Below are 17,749 nucleotides of genomic sequence, written 5' to 3'. Positions count from 1 at the left end.
AGAGTTGTTTTTCGATCCATTTGTTGTTGCAATTATCATTATTCTTGTTTGTCCAAGGTTACGATCATTGTTCGCGGTTGAAACCTGCAGGAGGCCTGATGATGATGATGTAAGCAGGCCGACTTAACACACCTCGGCCTGTTGTTGGATCTATAATGAGCATTTAGAAGTGAAAGAGAAAGCAGGAAATCAATCGAACCAGAGGGGAGTTGCCTCGACTAAGATCGGGTTAGACGAGATGGTTGTTTGGTTTAAAAAACGAGTGGGTGAAGTAGAGAGAATGAGTGGTAAGAGGGGGAGTAACAGGTATATGTGGGGGTGAAGTCACACTGTAAAAAAAAAAAAAAATGATGTTGCTTTTACAGAAAAAAAAAAATGGCAGCTGTGGTTACCAGAATAATTCTGCAAAAAAATACAGTACACATTTGGAAAGGTGGGAAAGGTTTATTGAAGTGGAAGGCTGGCATTTAACTTAACCCTTCATTATTATTATAAAACTGTATGTTTTATGTGGTAATTATGGTTGATGTTTATTTGTGTCCAGTTTAGTTTTAATTTTATTTAATGTGTTAAAGTTCTTATTTATTATTGTTGTTTTATTTATTTATTTATTTAGGTTGTTTTTTTTTTTGTTTTTTTTACTGTGTTTGTCCATTGGTGATTTATGTCTAATGTTGTGTTTTGTTTAAATTAATAAAAAAATAAAATAAAATAAAAACAGTACAAATGTAAACATCTTTACAGAACAACTTGTTAATTTTACTACTATTCAGTGTACAATAAATAATAACTGAATGTTAATTTACTGGTATTCAACGCACAATAAGCAAAATCTGCATGTAAATTTTGCATAAATAATTAGTATAAAAGCAGCTAAAATTAAAAACTGTTAACTGTTAAACTGTAAAATTAGCAAAATTTATTTAATTTTTAAAATTACTACAGTTTTAGGATGTTGTTGTGTAAAGATGTTGACATATGTACTGTATTTTTTACGGAGATATTCTGGTAACCACAGCTGCCAGTTTTTTTCTGTAAAAACAACGGGACATTTTTTACAGTGCAGGTGTGAGTACAGCGGGAGACCACGAGTAGCGAGAAGGTAGGAAAGCAAGAAAAGGAGGGAGAATCAGAAAAAAGAAAGAAGAGGAAGTGGAAGGTGAGATGTACACTGACCTGTGAGAGATCTGGGATGTCACCCTGATCTATTCCAACTTGCTGTCGTCAAAAACAAACAAAACCAACAAAATAAAAAAGGGAGAAAGGTAGGTGGGATAAAATGGAAGAAGAAAAAAATAAAGAAGAAGAGCAGGGTCCATTAAAAAAAAAAGGAAAAAAAGAAAATAAGATGAGAAAAAGAAAAAAAAACAGGGGAGTCATTACTTCATGCAGTGGCAGTGTCAACATAAACGACAACAGAAATAAACAAGAAAAAGTTTTGCACATCTGGATTGGCCGATGAGCCGACCAATCCGCACAGTGAATGACGATGGTGATTGGACAGTGATAAATATGTCTGACCAATGAGGGAGGGTTGGCATGGCGACTGATGGCTCATGATGTGACAACACTGAACACATTCATATAGAAAATGACGCCAAAAATCGTCTCAGACAGGAAACATTTGTGTGACTTTTGAAGACACAGATATAAAGAAAGTTAAAGGGACAGTTCAGATTTTATTGAAGTGGGTTTGTATGATGCAATTATCCATAATCAGCATATCACATTGTTTTGTGCCTCATCTGTACCTTCAGATACTTACTGTTCATGACATCAAGATCTCTCAAATATGTGTTTTTATTCATAAGGTATATTCAGATAATGAAAACTTTCCAGAGCACTTTATTTTAAATATAATTCTCAGGTTCACTCTTATCCAACGCGTCAAACTTTAGATCTTCATATTCCAAGATTTCTTACATGCAGAGGTCAATTTATTGTTAAATTTAGGGACTAAATTACGGAAAACCTTTTTCTGTTTCCTTTTTCTGGCAAATAACTCTATAAAATGTTTCAAAAGATGTCTAAAAGCCCATTTTACTTCAGTGGATATCAAAATGGGGTCCCCATGTCTCTCTGGATTTCTTCCAGCTAATCAACAAATATCAGGCTACGTCACAGACGGTGACACCATGACATCTGACCTATCAGTATGATAATAATATAATAATATTTAGAGAAAAAAGTTGCAGATTTAAGAGATTTATAGTGGCAAATCTGCACGAAAAAGTTGCAGATTTACAAGAAAAAAGTGGGAAAAAAGCTACTTTTTTCCCAGATTCACCACTTTAAATCTCATAAATCTGCACATTTTTTCCTTGTATGTCACTTTAATCTTGTAAACTTTTTTCTCAAAATATTACCCCCCTCCCCCGGGTCCGTACGTTTTTTTTTACACATTCTGGCTGTATGTAATATCCTCCAATACTGTCTAGGGTTGAAATTTGGAATTTGCAAAAATTTGACTGAATGAGTGCCCTATTAAGGGTTAAGTAGGTAGGGAGGTAAGGCTTTGTAACATTTGTTTTCTCAGGTGGATTTCTTATTTTCAAGACAGGATCGTTTTGTTTGTTATTTTGGCTTTAGTCCAGCACTAAGTCAAAGAATATACATGTATTCACTGAAGTTATTATTGTAGATAAATATTAACTGTTCTTTAAACTAATCTTTTAAGATGGGGCCTAGACTGGGGCGTAACATTTGTGACTTAAATACATTTTGCTGCTGCCTGCTTCTCCAAACGAAGGACATATACAATAGTTAATACACTGATTATGGATAAATAACCTCACCTTCAAAAAACCCAAACCATCCCTTTAAGTCTTGGACTTTAAAAACATGACCTTGGTTGATAAAAACACCTTATTGTCAGATTTATCAGCAGAAAATAAGAATAAATGAAACTTCTTCAGCTAGTTTTTGGTCCAATTTTGAACATTTAGTCCATCTGACATTTGAAGCACATCTCAGATCTGTTTTGATTTGGTTTATGTAATCTAAATGACAACAAATTGACCACTTTGGATAATTAAAGCCTGGCAATGAATTTGTAGATAATGCGTTTGGATCTCTGGATTATTTTTACAACATTGCGTTCGTTTCCTGAAAAATTACCAAAAAATAACCATAAAAGACGAGAGTCTAATCTTTCCAAACCCACATATATTGTTGGTGTTCTTGTAACTTTTCATGGAAGCAGCAGTCTGTGGAAGTTGTGCATCTCGTGGGCAGAACAGTGGGCGGAAAAAAGTTAAAAGGCCACATGTAGCAGCCTGTTTACATGCACCATTGTACAAAATCTAGTGAGAAAGTTAACCACAAGTGGACATAATAATAATATATTATACATGTTATTACAGTGAGTGTGCAAACAACACAAACTTTATGTGCCTTTAAGGTTGACTTCTAATCTCTTCTGGTCCCCTAAAGTACCGTATCAGACAGTCTCACCCTTGTAATCACTTCGATCAGGGATGGGCAACATGAGGCCCGGGGGCCACATACGGCCCACACCCTCACTTGAAGTGGCCCTCAGTACAACTACATGCATTTGAGCATGAAATCTTTAAAGTGCAGTGTAAAAATGCACAAAATTACTTCTTGCAATTAATGTTGGTCTGCTGTTCTTGCACTAAAAAAAAAGAAATCACAGTAAAGTGGATATTTTTTATTTGCTTCAAACCTTTTGGATTCCTATTTATACTGTTATACACTGCAAATTATTTGGTTCTTAAGATAAAACAAACTTAGATTTAGAAGTGTTTAATAATTTATCTTGTTTTAAGAGTTAATTTCTTATTTTAAGTCTTCAACATGCTTATTTCTATTTTTTAATAATCTTAATTCAAGAAATCTTGTCAAGTGAAATTATCTGTCCATGCAGCAAGATAATTTCCCTCAGATTTAGTGTTTTTATCTTGTTTTTAGACACTTTTTTTGTAGTGTACATACATTTGAGCATGGAATATGTTAAGTTACTGCACTGTAAACATATTTAAAATTGCAGTTTCAAATTGTGGCCCCCTCCAGCATTTTAGTTGCCCATCCCTGACTTTGCTGGAATAGAAAACCTGTTTAAAAAAAAAAAAAAAACCTGGAAATGTTTGAGATGTGAAGAGCAAAAAACAAAGTCATTAATAGTTTATTCAATGAATGTACATTTTTTTAAATCAAGCACTATTGTTTTAATTTGTGTCTGTAAAGAAAAACACACACTTAATTTTCCAGGGAGCTTCTTAAACTCTAATTATAAAGACAAAAGGGATTTGGCTGGGAACGTTTAATTGAATGTACGTTAATGCAGAGAATGTGAACCGCCGATATATGTGTGACAGTAGCTGATTCTCACTGTTTCAAGTCTGCTGGAACAAAGGAGGAGGGAGAGAGAGAGAAAGAGGGATGATCTGTGGGCACTGGGCGAAGGAGAGCCACACGAGGATCCATCTTTGTCAGGGGGAGAGGGGAGCAGAGAGGGAGAAGAGAGGATTAGATGGAGCGGAGGGAGAGGGAGCTAACGGAGCGCCTAACCACATCCTCCATCTTAGGGTTATTTTGGTGTGTATATATATATATATATATTTTATATATATGCATGTGTGTGTGTAAGTGTCTGCACAGCAAATGTGGGGCAGTGAGGGTAAGTCAGGTTCTCCTGTCTGCACACGGTACAGTAGCTGTGTGAGCAGAAACGAGGCAGTCTGCATGTGGAAAATACACCTAACCAGGTGGTGTGTGAGAATGTGTGTGTGTGTGTGTGTGTGTGTGTGTGTGTGTGTACAGGTGCATCTCAATAAATCAGAATGTCATAGATATCAATTTAATTCAAAAAGTGGAAATAACACATTATACAGGTCACGGGTCTCAAACTTGCAGCCCGCGGGCCAATTGTGGCCCTCGTGACGATATTTTGTGGCCCTCACCTTGATATGAAAGTTTAATGTGAGTTTTATATGAATGGCACTTTACCATGTTGTGTGTGGAAGGTCCCTTTAATTACTTTTTTTTTTTTTTTTTATAATTTTGTCTTTTTTTAATAATTTTGTGTCTTTTTTGGTAATTTTGTGTTTTTTTTTGGTCATTCTGTGTCTTTTTTAGGGCAATTTTGTGTCTCTTTTTAAATAATTTTGTGTTATGGTCCTGGTAGATGGCTGCTATGTTGACTGTGGACTTCAGAAAACACAGTGGACCAACACCAGCAGAGGACATGGCCTCAAATCACCACTGACCCAGGACTCACAATTCACAATATTCTAATTTTCTGAGACACTGAGTTTGAGGTTTTCATTATCTCTAAGCCAGAATCATCAAAATTACAAGAAAAACAGGCTTGAAATATTTCACTCTACGTGTAATGAGTTTCACTTTCTGAAATGATTGACAAAAAATATTAAACTTTTTCATGATATTCTAATTTTTGGAGATGAACCTGTACTTGGAGGCAGAAAGTGGAGTTGTGAAATGGACAGTGCTGCTGATTCTGGTGTTTTTTTGACATTCTGTATTCAAATTGAAGCTGTTTTTAGCATGAATTCTCTCAAAACTGAAATTCGTCTTTCTATGTATGCAGATGATTCACTGCTCTATGTGTCTGACCATGTTTTATGTACCAGTATTTTTGAGAATGTAATGCAATAATATGTCAATATTAATATATAATAATAATTAATAATAATGTATGACAAAAAATATTGAACTTTTTCATGATATTCTAATTTTTTGAGATGAAACTCTTCTATTCTATAAGGTTAAACATAATCCGGTTTTAACTGTAGCTGAAATCAATAACATTTTGTCCTCAGTTACCATGACACCAGAGCAGCTCTGGTTAGAAATGTGCCTCATGAAGTCAGTGTAATATCTGATGAGACTGTGGTCTATAAGAAGAGTCATATAGTTTGGAATTGCTAATATAGTAACTAACCTTCCTAACCCCAAGCTGATTCAGAGCAGTTTTTCCATTTTACTCAAGGTTGCCTTGTATTTCATTTCAATGAATCAAAGATATATAAAATATATAAAGTCCTGCAGCTCTATGGATCCAGCACAACCATGGCTAGTGGGAAAAATGTCTTCTGTGCAGAATAGCACAGTTATAATGAGAAAAGAAGAAGTTTATTGTAAAAAGTAGAACTTCTCTGTTAAATTGTTTTTCTTTTAGTTTGAATAAAATGGAATGTATGTATCCAACACTTTTCAAAGTACCCACAAGTATCATGTGGAGACCCAATATTCATACTGCACTATCTACATTTGTACAGCTTCTCCTCTCTGCTCTGTGTCAACAACCTGCAGTTCTGTCTGATTTAAGTGAATATTCAGTGTTTCAGTGTCGCTGAGGAGCGCAGAATGAAATTTTTTTAACTTGTTTTTTTATATTAAATGAGACATGTAGAATAACGCGATTTTGACAGAAATATCAGAATTTTAAGTGCGTAAATTTTTGGTCACTCTTTCTAGCTGAAACATCTCCTACCTATGATACGTTCAAGGACTGTGGGAAAGTTCAAATTTCCGGCAGCAGGGTGGGGTTAAGAGGGTTAATATCTTCGCATACAAGATTGATATATATATATATATATATATATATATATATATTTTTTTTTTTTTCCCCCATTTTTTTAATTGGTTCTTTAGGTTATTTGTAAGTGTAATGATATATATATCATTACATTTTTTACAAATAAAAAAAATTGAAAACTGTACAAAGACAATATTTTTGAATGTTCAAACTGATTCTAGGTTTTTTTTTTGTAAGTATACACTTTGACTCTGCTTTTACTTCCACAGCGTCCCAACTTTTTTGGAATCAGGGATGTGATGAGCTAGTTTCAGTGCTGCTGTGCAATGGTTGAGATGAGAGCAGAGCTGCAGGAGCTGCAGATCTCCACTGCAACAGCTGAGACAGCATTACGTTATGTCAATATGTAACTTAATGTGCATTGATCAAATGATGCTTTTAATGAATCGATTAGTATTTCTAGTGTCGATTAGCGAAAGACTAGTTAATTGCGTGTGAATGTGTGTGTTTAGGGGATGTGGTCAGGACCAGAAACAGACAAGAAATGATGGAAAATAGTAAAAAGTTTAATTTGAACAGGTGTTGCTACCAAAAAAAATATTCTGGGGATAAAATTTAACAAAAAAAACACCGTAGAAAATCATATCCCTGAGTGTGTGTGTGTGTGTGTGTGTGTGTGTGTGTGTTCTTGTACTTCCTACATAGTGAGGACCGGAACACGTTTTTAACCAACAGAGTGAGGACATTTTTGCAAAGTGAGGACATTTCGGCTTTTAAGGCTTTTTTGAGATTTCAGACTTTGTTTTAAGGGTTTAAGGTTACATGATAATGATAACTAACTGAAACTGTATTGTGTGGTTACAAAACTAACTAAAATTACAGTGAAAATGTCCTTCATTTTCGTCTTTGTCAACTTTTTTCATACATATTGAAGATGGAGAAGACAAAGGAAATAAAGGCAAAATTTACTGTGACCTCTTTTAATCTCCCAGCCAACAAATACCCCATTACAAAAAACTAAAATGAAAAACTAAATAAAAATTAAACTAAATAAAAACTAAACTAAAACTAAAGCATTTTTAAAAAAAAAATACTAAACTAAAACTAGCAAACTCACTCTAAAAACTCATTAGAGTTGTGTGTGCGTGTGTGCATGTGTGTGTGTGTGTGTGCGTGTGTGTGCGAATATACCTCGGCCACTTTGAGAAACTCTGACAGCTTCGTCATCCTGTAAAGAAATTTCTTGTAGATGTCCAGAGCATCTTTGCACTGGTTCTTCTTCATGTCAAAGTATTTCTCTGCAGAGACAGAAAGTAGTTTATTTCATTTATATAGCGCCTTTAAAAAGCAAACAGTGTTTCTGCATCAATGTGCTGCAGAAAGACAAAACATATAGGAAAAACAGCCTGGAGGAGACATGCTAATGCTGCAGAAATTAAACAAGGTAGAAACAGAAACAAATAAACAGAGTGGAAAACAAGCGAATTGGAATAAGACAGATTAACAGGTTAAACACAATTAAAAGCTACAGAATAAAAGTGGGTGTTAAGGTGCATCTTTAAAAAAGACTCAGTCTGTCTAATGGCCTCTGGCAAACGATTCTAGAGCCATGAAACTGCTGGATAAAAGCCTATTTCTGCAGTCAACCTGTGGTGACGACATCAGGGGTAAGAAGTTCTCAGATTTTTGTCGGGGCGAGGCCATGGAGAGATTTATATGCAAAATTTAAGGGATTTTGAAGGTTATCCTGAAATTAACTGGAAGCCAGAGCAAGTACACAAGCGATGTGGTCTCGTTTTTTGGACCGAGTTTATAACCAGCAGCATTTTGAACCAGTTGTAAACAGGTAATGGTAATGTTAATACGTTTTTAAGTTAAATTATTTTTTTAGAAATTTACTCTATTACTTTACAGGGTTTTTCTTTTCATTTTTCCTACATTGAGTGTAAATGCGATTTAAAAAAATACTTTTATTACAAATATTCACCATAAAATGAAAGTTGATATCTGTAATCTGTAAATACATTGCTGAATGTAAAGCAATTTTCTGTTTTCTGACAGTTAAACTTTAAATGTTTAAAAGAAGTAAAATGAAAAAAAAAGAAAAGAAAAAAAGAAGTTTTGCAGCAAAAATCGCCTAACACTCTCATATTTAACTTAAATAAATAACTAAATACAATTAAAATACAGACATTTACTGTACATTATCCATATTTTAATATAAATTATCTGTAAAATAACTGACAGTTGTTTACTGTTATTTGACGGTAAAACTTTTTACAGGTTTTTTTTTTACAATATTTGTTTGGACAGCGTAGCCTGAGGAATGCCTGGGTTTAGCAAGGTTCAGTAGTCCAGCCTACAAATCTACAATGTCTTTTATCAGATGATTTTATCCAAAGCGACGTACATTTGAGAGTTAATTCAGCCTAGATTACATCACTGCATGAATGACCATAAAATTTACATGTCTGTTAAACATGAGCTCACCCTTAAAATATAACCCGCAGGTTTTTAGCATGTGGTCTTATGTGGGCAGAGAGGTGATTGACAAATATATATTTACAAAGAAAAAAGAGAAGAAGGAAATGTTTAGGGAAGGAAGGAAGGGAGGGAGGGAGCGAGATAGGAGTCAGGAACAATCAGTGCATGATTGATTGGAGACAAACAGAAGCACTTAGCTGCTGCATGACAGCTTGTCAAAAACTACTCTGCTGCCATGACAACCAGACTGCGTGCACATGTTTGCGTGCATGTGTGAATGTGTGTGTGTTTACATATCAGCCAGACATAACGTTATGTGTTTGTACATGCAAAACAATCTGTAGCTCTACCTACACTGTGTGTATGTGTGTGTGTGTGTGTGTGCGTGCGTGCGTGCGTGTGTGTGTGTGTTCTTGTACTTCCTACATAGTAAGGACCGGAACACATTTTTAAACCAACAGATTGAGGACATTTTTGCAAAGTGAGGACATTTCGGCCGGTCCTCACTTCTTGAAAGGCTTTTTTAGATTTCAGACTTTGTTTTAAGGGTTAAAGGTTACAATTAGGTTTATGTTAGAGGGTTGGGCATTTAGTTGTGATAGTGAAGATAGGGTTAAGGGGCTCGGAAACAAGGTTATTATAGTTAACGAAAACGATAAGCAATACGAAAACTAGAATTGAAAAAACATTTTTGTTAACTGAAATAAAAATAAAAATGAGAGTTAAAAAAACGATAACTGAAAAACTAACTGAAACTGTATTTGTGGTTACAAAACTAACCAAAATTATAGTGAAAATGTCCTTCGTTTTCGTCTTTGTCAACTTTTTTCATACATAATGAAGATGGATCAGACAAAGGAAATAAAGGCAAAATTTACTGTGGCCTCTTTTAATCTCCCACCCAACAAATGCAGCATTACAAAAAAACTAAAACCAAAACTAAAACTCATTAAAACTAACTGGATTTGAAAACAAAAATTAAGGAAATTAAAACGAACACTAATGAAAAATCCAAAACTATTATAATATTGGCATGGAATTCACTATTCCAATGAGGGCCCTCACAAAGATAGAAGTACAAGAATGTGTGTGTGTGTGTGTGTGTGTGTGTGTGTGTGTGTGTGTGTGTTACCCAATAGGTTGATGACCCCTTCGTTGTAAGCGGCAAACAGCCTTATGGAGTCTTTGAAGAGCAGCATGAAGGCTGAGTTGATCACTCCGTTGGTCAGCTCATTAGGGTTGGCCTGCAGAGTCAAGAGGTAGAGAGAGGCAGAGAGGAAGAGGCAGAAAAGAGAGAGAGAGAGTGAGTGAGAGGGAGAGTTAGAGAGACGTGAGAAAGGAGACATCTCTATCACATCTTTCCTTGGCTTTCAGAAAAAAAGAAAACATCGCTCTCAGACATCTTTTTTTTTTAATAAATCCTACCACTTCTCTCCCATGGTATGAAGCAAACATCTCCACACACACAGCAACCGTCAGTTTAGTTTATCATGTGCAGACAAACAGACAAGCAACACACACACACACACACACACACACAAATGCATTCCGATGAGAAACGTCACCATCTTTTTTTATCGCTCTTTGAAGCTCGCTGGCACAAACCACAATGCACCCACCAATTTCTGCAAATCCCCACCCAATCCCCTTCTCTCCACTTCACACACACACACACACACACACACACAAATGCTAAAACTCAAAAATCTGTTGCCATAATATGCTTCTCATACTCCATCAATAAAGAGAGGTTTCACACTTTGCAAACTGTTTCAATTTACATTTTGATTGGAAAGTGAACCACCACAACTTTGACAAGCATGCATAAAGACACACTTGTGCAAAACACACACACACACACACACAAACACACTTGGTACCTGGAAATCCAGCAGAGCATCCAGCTGGTTCTGAATGATGGGCAGCGTCTTGATCAGCTTCTCTGTGTTCATGGTACGCATCACACCGTCAATCCTGACAAAGCAGGAAACAAAAACACACACAATTGTCGCGGGCACCTTGTTTAGGGAAATTTGTATGCAAATTTTCATGCAAATTGCAAAATACACAAAAAAAGGAACGAAGAAATGATGAGAAACAGCCAGAAAAAAAAGGAAACAAATGTTTTGCATACAAAAGTTTCCTCAGTAATGCAAAGTAACAGCTACCCAAGGTGTCTCGCAACAAATGGAGACTGAAACACATTTTGCAAATAGATAATGAGTCTGCTCAGCAGGACTGGCACGAGAAAGGATTCTGTATAATTCCACTGTAACAGTTGGTGTGTGTGAAATTGAAATGATCTTTACTAACACAACCTCTAGAAACGGTGCACACCCACTGTCACTTTCATACAGAAGTCTCCAGCAAGGCTGCATTGTCATTAGTTAAAGCCTGAAAATATAACAATGGCTGACATTAAAGGAGAAATTTGACATTTGGGGGAAATATGTTTTGTTACTTTTTTGCCAAGAGTCAGATGAGGAGATTTCCCCCGAGACGAACGGGAGGAAACAGCTAAACAGATTCTGTCTAAAAGTAACAAAAAACGCCAGCCAGCACCTCTAAAGCTCTCTGATTATCAAGTTATTACTATTCATTGACTGGGTTTCAATACAAAATGTTCTGAAATATCAATCAATCAAATTTACAGTCATGGAAAAAAATATTAGAACACCCATTATTTTCAGTTTCTTGTTCATTTTAATGCCTGGTACAACTAAAGGTACATTTGTTTGGACAAATATAATAGCAACAGCTGATATCTAGACATTTTCCATGGTTTTCTTGATAATAACCCAAATCAGCATCACAAAAACCTTGGAAAATGTATAGATATCAGCTGTTGCTATTATATTTGTCCAAACAAATGTACCTTTAGTTGTACCAGGCATTAAAATGAACAATGAATTGAAGAAAACAATGGTCTGATCATTGTTTCCATGAGTGTAGTTATACAGCACTTTTTTAACAAATCCAGTGTAATTCAAAGTGCTGTACAGATTGAAAACAACAACAAGAACTTAGAATATTTAATAAAAGGATATGGAGACTATATGCACATTTCCTTTCACAATTAATCCTCTGCCATCATCCTGTTGGTCAACTCTCCATCTGAACCTAATCATGGGCAGGAAGAGGACAGAAAAAAACTCAGCCATGTTGATGACATGCTTCCATTTAACAAATTAGAGTTAATTCATCTGATAAACATGGGCAGTGATTGGCACTGATGAATGAAATAGCTGGAGAATTCACAGCCAGCAAGTGGGTTGATGACATTTCTATCATGCAACTGGCACGAAACTGCAGATATTCAACAGGTGAAGAAGAAAAAGGGCCATTTACCCAACAGCGTGGAAAAAAAGGTTTTCCTACTGGGGTTGGGTACCTAACTCAGTACTTTTAAGGGTACTGACCGTAATACCTCTGTACTATTGAGTACCGATTCAGGTTAAATCATTCCCCATTTCATTTCTGTACCTGGTTATTCTGGCTGAGACACTCAGTGCTTTTACATGCACAGTTTAATCGAGCTATGCTTAAAAAGCGATTTTGGCGTCTAAACAGACTTCTGTCCTTGTCCCAGTTTACATGCAACTGAGAAAATTGAATAACTGACGGGAACATGTCCTCCTCCTCAACACTTTATGGCGATATGCGTCGTTTCAATGGGTTAATATGGCCGCCTTTATGGTTGATCTCAGTCCGACACTTTGTGCCGTCGCTACTGGCGACCAGCTAATGCGACCGGCTGATGCGACCGGCTGATGGGACCTGCTGATGTGACCGACTACTGCGACCGGCTAATGCAACCGGCTACTGCTACCGGCTAATGCGACCTGCTAATGTGACCGGTTAATGCAACCTGTTAATGTAACCGGCTGATGCCACCGGCTACTGCGACCGGCTAATGTGACCAGCTAAGGCAACCTGCTAATGTGACCAGCTAATGCAACCTGCTAATGTGACCGGCTGATGCGACCGGCTACTGCGACCGGCAAATGCGACCGGCTAATGTGACCAGCTAATGCAACCTGCTAATGTGACCGGTTAATGCAACCTGCTAATGTGACCGGCTGATGCGACCGGCTACTGCTACCGGCTAATGCAACCTGCTAATGTGACCAGCTAATGCAACCTGCTAATGCAAATGCGACCGGCTTTCTTGACTGTTTTTGTTCTGGGGTCATACGCCAGCGTGGGGGGTGGGGAGGTGGAGAATGCGGAGCATGAGCACATGCGTTGTCTTGTCATACATACCGGCGAAAATCCAATTCCAATCACATTATCTGGGTGTCTTAATCGAAGTTGGAGAACTCCGACATTAGTCGGACTAACACGTTTACATGCACTTCAGCTGTCACGTTATAGTCAGATTAAGGTAATCATTTGTTTTTTTCAAGTGTCATGTAAACTGAGCCACAGCCGCCCCAAGCACAGAAAGAGACTCGTCTGTTTATGACGGCATTCCTAGCTCCAGCAGTACATCACATCACTCGCCTAAAACCAGTTAATCCGGTGAGTGGGAACGGGTCTGGCACAGACAAACTTCTGTTGTGTGCCAGACCTCACATGAGAAAGAGATCTCGTTGAGAAAACGACAAAACTCTCGGTTTCTGTCTCTCGTTTGAACGTCTCCTGGAGTGTCACAAGTCGAGTGTGTGATGATGATTGGTGTTGCCATTTGGTGTGTGTGTGGCCTCCTCTTACCCCCTCTTCATCTTGGTGAAATCCACAGCCACCAGTCTATAGGACATGGCCTTCTCGTTCAGGTAACGGCTGTACCGTCTGATGAAGGTTGACATGTCGTAACCTGGGAGAGAGTCAAGGAAGGAAGGAAAAGAAAATAAATGTACTGAGAGAGCTGTGTGAGGGAGCGGCCACGAATGATTTCTACTATTTGTCCTATAAACGTCTATTTGTTGTATATGGACTCTATAAGTGTGCTGCATGCAGATGCAGATCAACTAATCAACCACTCTGAAGGACCAATTCAGACTTTTAAATACTTTCCCTGGATTGATTCTACTACTCTGTGTAAAGTCCTTCAAGGCAAGTCCTGTCCATTGAGTTCTTTAAAAACAAATTAAAAGCAAAATGTGCTGACTTTTTTTCACCCTGCTTTTCAGATAATGAGCCATTGCATGTTTTACCTTGCAGAGCTCCCTTATCCAGGAAGTTGTTCAGGTTAAACAGAGTGTTTCTGGAGGCCAGGTACTGGATGAAACGCTGAGAAGAGAAAGACAAACAAACAAAAAGGTGAGCATCAATACAATTAAGGTTTGCACACCAAAACATTTAATATGAAACACCCACAAAACAAATAAGCCTTGAAACAGAATACACTTGTTGGTTTTACTGATTGAATATCAGACTTTAAAAGAGAGTAACTTTGAAAGCTGAATCGATATAATTCTCCATGGATTTTCAATATGTTACATATAATGTGTTTTCACATTGGAGTTATTTAAATGCACAAAATGTAATTTTCTCTCAGTTAAACCAGGAACAACAGACACTGGTGACTTCTTGAAGTAACATTTGGTTAGGAAGTTTTTACTGGGAGCTGAATTATCCACAGAGGTCTCCTCCTCTCCAAAACAATCAGACCAGGCAATTAAAACTCATAAAAACACAGAATAAAGTGGTTTCACGTAGGGCAGGGTGATATATTGATATATAAAAGATATATTGATATATTTTTAAATGTGATATGGAATCAGACCATATCGCATATATCGATATAGTTACTTTTTTTTCTTTTATATATATAGAAATGCTTACCTTACTAGGGTTTTTCATAATTAGTTCTTTTGCAATGTTCGTTATTATTTTCTCATATAAATATATTTACCTCAGAAAAAGATTGGCCTATTTTATTTCATAGGCTATTTTTATTTAAGATAGGGAGAGGGGCGCCTGGAATGCCCTGCTTCTCCTGCTGCCCCCGCGACCCGGCCCCGAAGCGGACAAGAATGGATGGATGGATATTTTTTTTTATTTAAAATGTGCACGTTATGGAGCTTTGATTTAAAAAAAAAAAAAAAAAAAAAAAAAAAAAAGGTAATCCTCGTTATACAGTATTTATGTTCACTTAAATTAACTGTTTCAATAAACTACTTGTGACATGTCACATTTGGCTTTGACTTTAAATGAGCATTTGCTCCTACTTTGCGATAAAAATATCTGGATATATATCGTATATCGATATTAAGTGTAAATATATTGGGATATGACTGTTACAACCTAAGTTTGAGGTCTAGGGGTCACAGGAAGTAACATATTTGGTAAACATAAAACTATGAAGAAAAATGGCTGCAAGGACTCTAAGTTGAACAATTATAATATTTATTAACAGGCAAAAGGAATAAACAGACATAAACCAACTAAGTAGCACAGAAAAAGGAAGCAGCTAAATCTTCAGGATCTCCGAGGCCAAAATATGAAACAAAAGTCAATCACTATCACTACCAGAAAGAGGCTTAGAGACAGTCAATGGCCGCAACAATGACTTGGTCCATATCGCCCAGCCCTAGTTTCAGGTTAAAATATGTATTTTTCCAACACTGTTTAGTGGAGAAAGGATGTTACGAAAGAGGCTGCAATCGGAGCTACCACAAGCATTAGTTCAGTTTGTTCCTCTGATAACTTGAAATCCAAACATCCAAAATAAATTGTTAAGAGTAACCAAGTTTTAAAAAGTGTTAGTAAAAATGTGGGCCAATACTGGATGAAAAGTACATTTATGACAGCTTCTGGCTGATAAGCACAACACTGATGCATTCACAGGGGAATTTGATGCTGTTGACAGACGGCCAAATGAAATGAACCATTGCTTTGAATAAAATTATGGGTTTTTTAGGTTTAGAAGATTGCTGAAAACATTTGGGACAACTCAGCAAAATATATAACATCGGTCTAGTCATTTCTGGACATTTTAATTTGGGAAAAAATACATATACTACAGGCCAAAAGTTTGGAAGCAACTTAAATGTTCTGTTCACAATGTCTTTCTTAAGAACCAGTATGGATTTTTTGGATTTATGGATGTCTTTATTACATGATCAGACTTTATTTTCATTGAATTGAACCATTTTCCTCAATTGACCTTTAGGTATACATTGATGTTAGTAGACCATTGCTGAATAAATGTTAACAAAAGAAAAGAAGTTTTAGGGTTGAGAAGATTTGGAAGAGTCACAACTTCAGTGCAAAAGTAAAAAACAAATCACAGTTTGCATTATTCACTTTAGCTCTTTGGCTTTTGAGAGTTGGATTAAAAAATCCCAATAAATCTCAACTGTATTCACATCTCTGACAAAAGAAACAAGAGTCCAGATTTATACATAGGAAATGAAGGATACACAAAGTCTAAGCAATAAAACCCCAAAGACCTGATAATTAGAGTAAAAATGTGCTCTAGTAAGTGACTCTTTATATAATAATCATGTTCATTTTGTTGCAATGATGATCTTTTTTTGTATAAATTTGATCTTGCTTCCAAACTTTTGGCCAGTAGTGTATACTGGAAAAAATATGTTTTAATGTGGGGAAAAAAATACATATATTTTAATTTTAACCTCCTGAGACCCAAGCTTTTGTTTGGTATGTATTGTTAGTTTCTCCTAGATATTTCAGATTAGTAGGCCTGATAAGTACAAAGACTAAGCATTGTCTTTGAACAGGAAGTAGTTATTTGGCAAAAAAGGGGTTATTTTAATGTATAACACAATTAATTCACCAGTGTGTAAAACTTTTTATTTCGTTACATTTATACCCTCTCTTTGGAAGAACAATAGTAAAAGTCTATTTGTTCGCAAATGCGTACTTCCTGATTAGCAATGTCTTGATTAGCAGTAGCTTGTTGCTATTGCTAGAAATAGTCAGATTTGTACAGAATATCAAACTACAAACATTATGAAGCACAAATAAACAAGTTTTAACCATTAAATCCGATCAGCTTTTGTACCTGGTCCACTTTCGTCTGGGGACAAACTGTTGATTGACTTTACAAAGATGCTGCCATCTGATTTTTACACTGATTGATGTATTCTTCTTTTTTTAGAGTGTACTACTACTACTAAGTTATAGTTAAGCAGAATGAAGTATATGGTCCAGCAAACCTACAATGAAATGTCCACATATGAGGACGCAGGGTCACAGGAGGTTAAATCAAGAGGGTTTCTGACTAAGTTGAAGAAAAAAAAAATCTTCTCACACAACAGCTAAAACGCTTCACCTCAAATGACTCCACTGGAGGTTATCAGCATCTTTAAAATGCCACGAACCGTTCAGCAAAGACCGTCTTCTCCTATTTAAAATATGATTTAGATGAACTGAAACGAACTGATCTGCTGCAACACATTCACACCGTCTGACAGATGTTAATAGCTCGCACTCATTAGCCAACAGCTAATAACGAAGAATGATATGATTCATCACACTGACATGAAAGTCTCGATTAAAATGCAGCGCACAACTTTCTCTGCTCAAACACTTAATCTCTCAAGAAGTTTAAACGCAACGCGGTGATTAAATAATAAATTTAGGCTCTCAGAAACAGTCTTGTCGTTTGTCTCGGTTTGCCTTCCTGCGAACACGCCGGAGATCAGGTACCAAACATCGAACTCGGAGCTGGTGGGGATTCAGTTTCAAGACAGCAGCAGGGAGGAGATTTAACCCCCGTCATCTGACTGCCACCCCTGCTGCTTGAGATGGCTTAACCTCAGCCGCTTGCATCAC

At 36.6% G+C, this 17,749-nt stretch overlaps 1 protein-coding gene across 4 annotated transcripts in view; it reads right to left on the bottom strand.

Moving 5' to 3' along the window:
• Window positions 1-17,749, bottom strand: part of si:ch211-200p22.4 (phosphatidylinositol-binding clathrin assembly protein) — a 140,715-nt gene that overhangs the window by 63,671 nt on the left and 59,295 nt on the right. For all 4 annotated transcript variants that reach the window (XM_059354317.1, XM_059354319.1, XM_059354316.1 and 1 more), the window contains exons 3-8: window positions 14,161-14,236; window positions 13,718-13,820; window positions 10,885-10,978; window positions 10,137-10,248; window positions 7,712-7,818; window positions 1,177-1,218 (exon numbers count right to left, since the gene is read on the bottom strand). In XM_059354317.1, coding sequence (XP_059210300.1) covers window positions 1,177-1,218; window positions 7,712-7,818; window positions 10,137-10,248; window positions 10,885-10,978; window positions 13,718-13,820; window positions 14,161-14,236 — 534 coding nt within the window. The remainder of the gene's footprint in view (window positions 1-1,176; window positions 1,219-7,711; window positions 7,819-10,136; window positions 10,249-10,884; window positions 10,979-13,717; window positions 13,821-14,160; window positions 14,237-17,749) is intronic.

This window comes from Centropristis striata, chromosome 17 (assembly GCF_030273125.1).
Source record: "Centropristis striata isolate RG_2023a ecotype Rhode Island chromosome 17, C.striata_1.0, whole genome shotgun sequence".
Taxonomy (NCBI): Eukaryota; Metazoa; Chordata; class Actinopteri; order Perciformes; family Serranidae; genus Centropristis; species Centropristis striata.
Note: the sequence above shows the minus strand (reverse complement) of the source record. Positions and strands in the feature narration are given on the sequence as shown.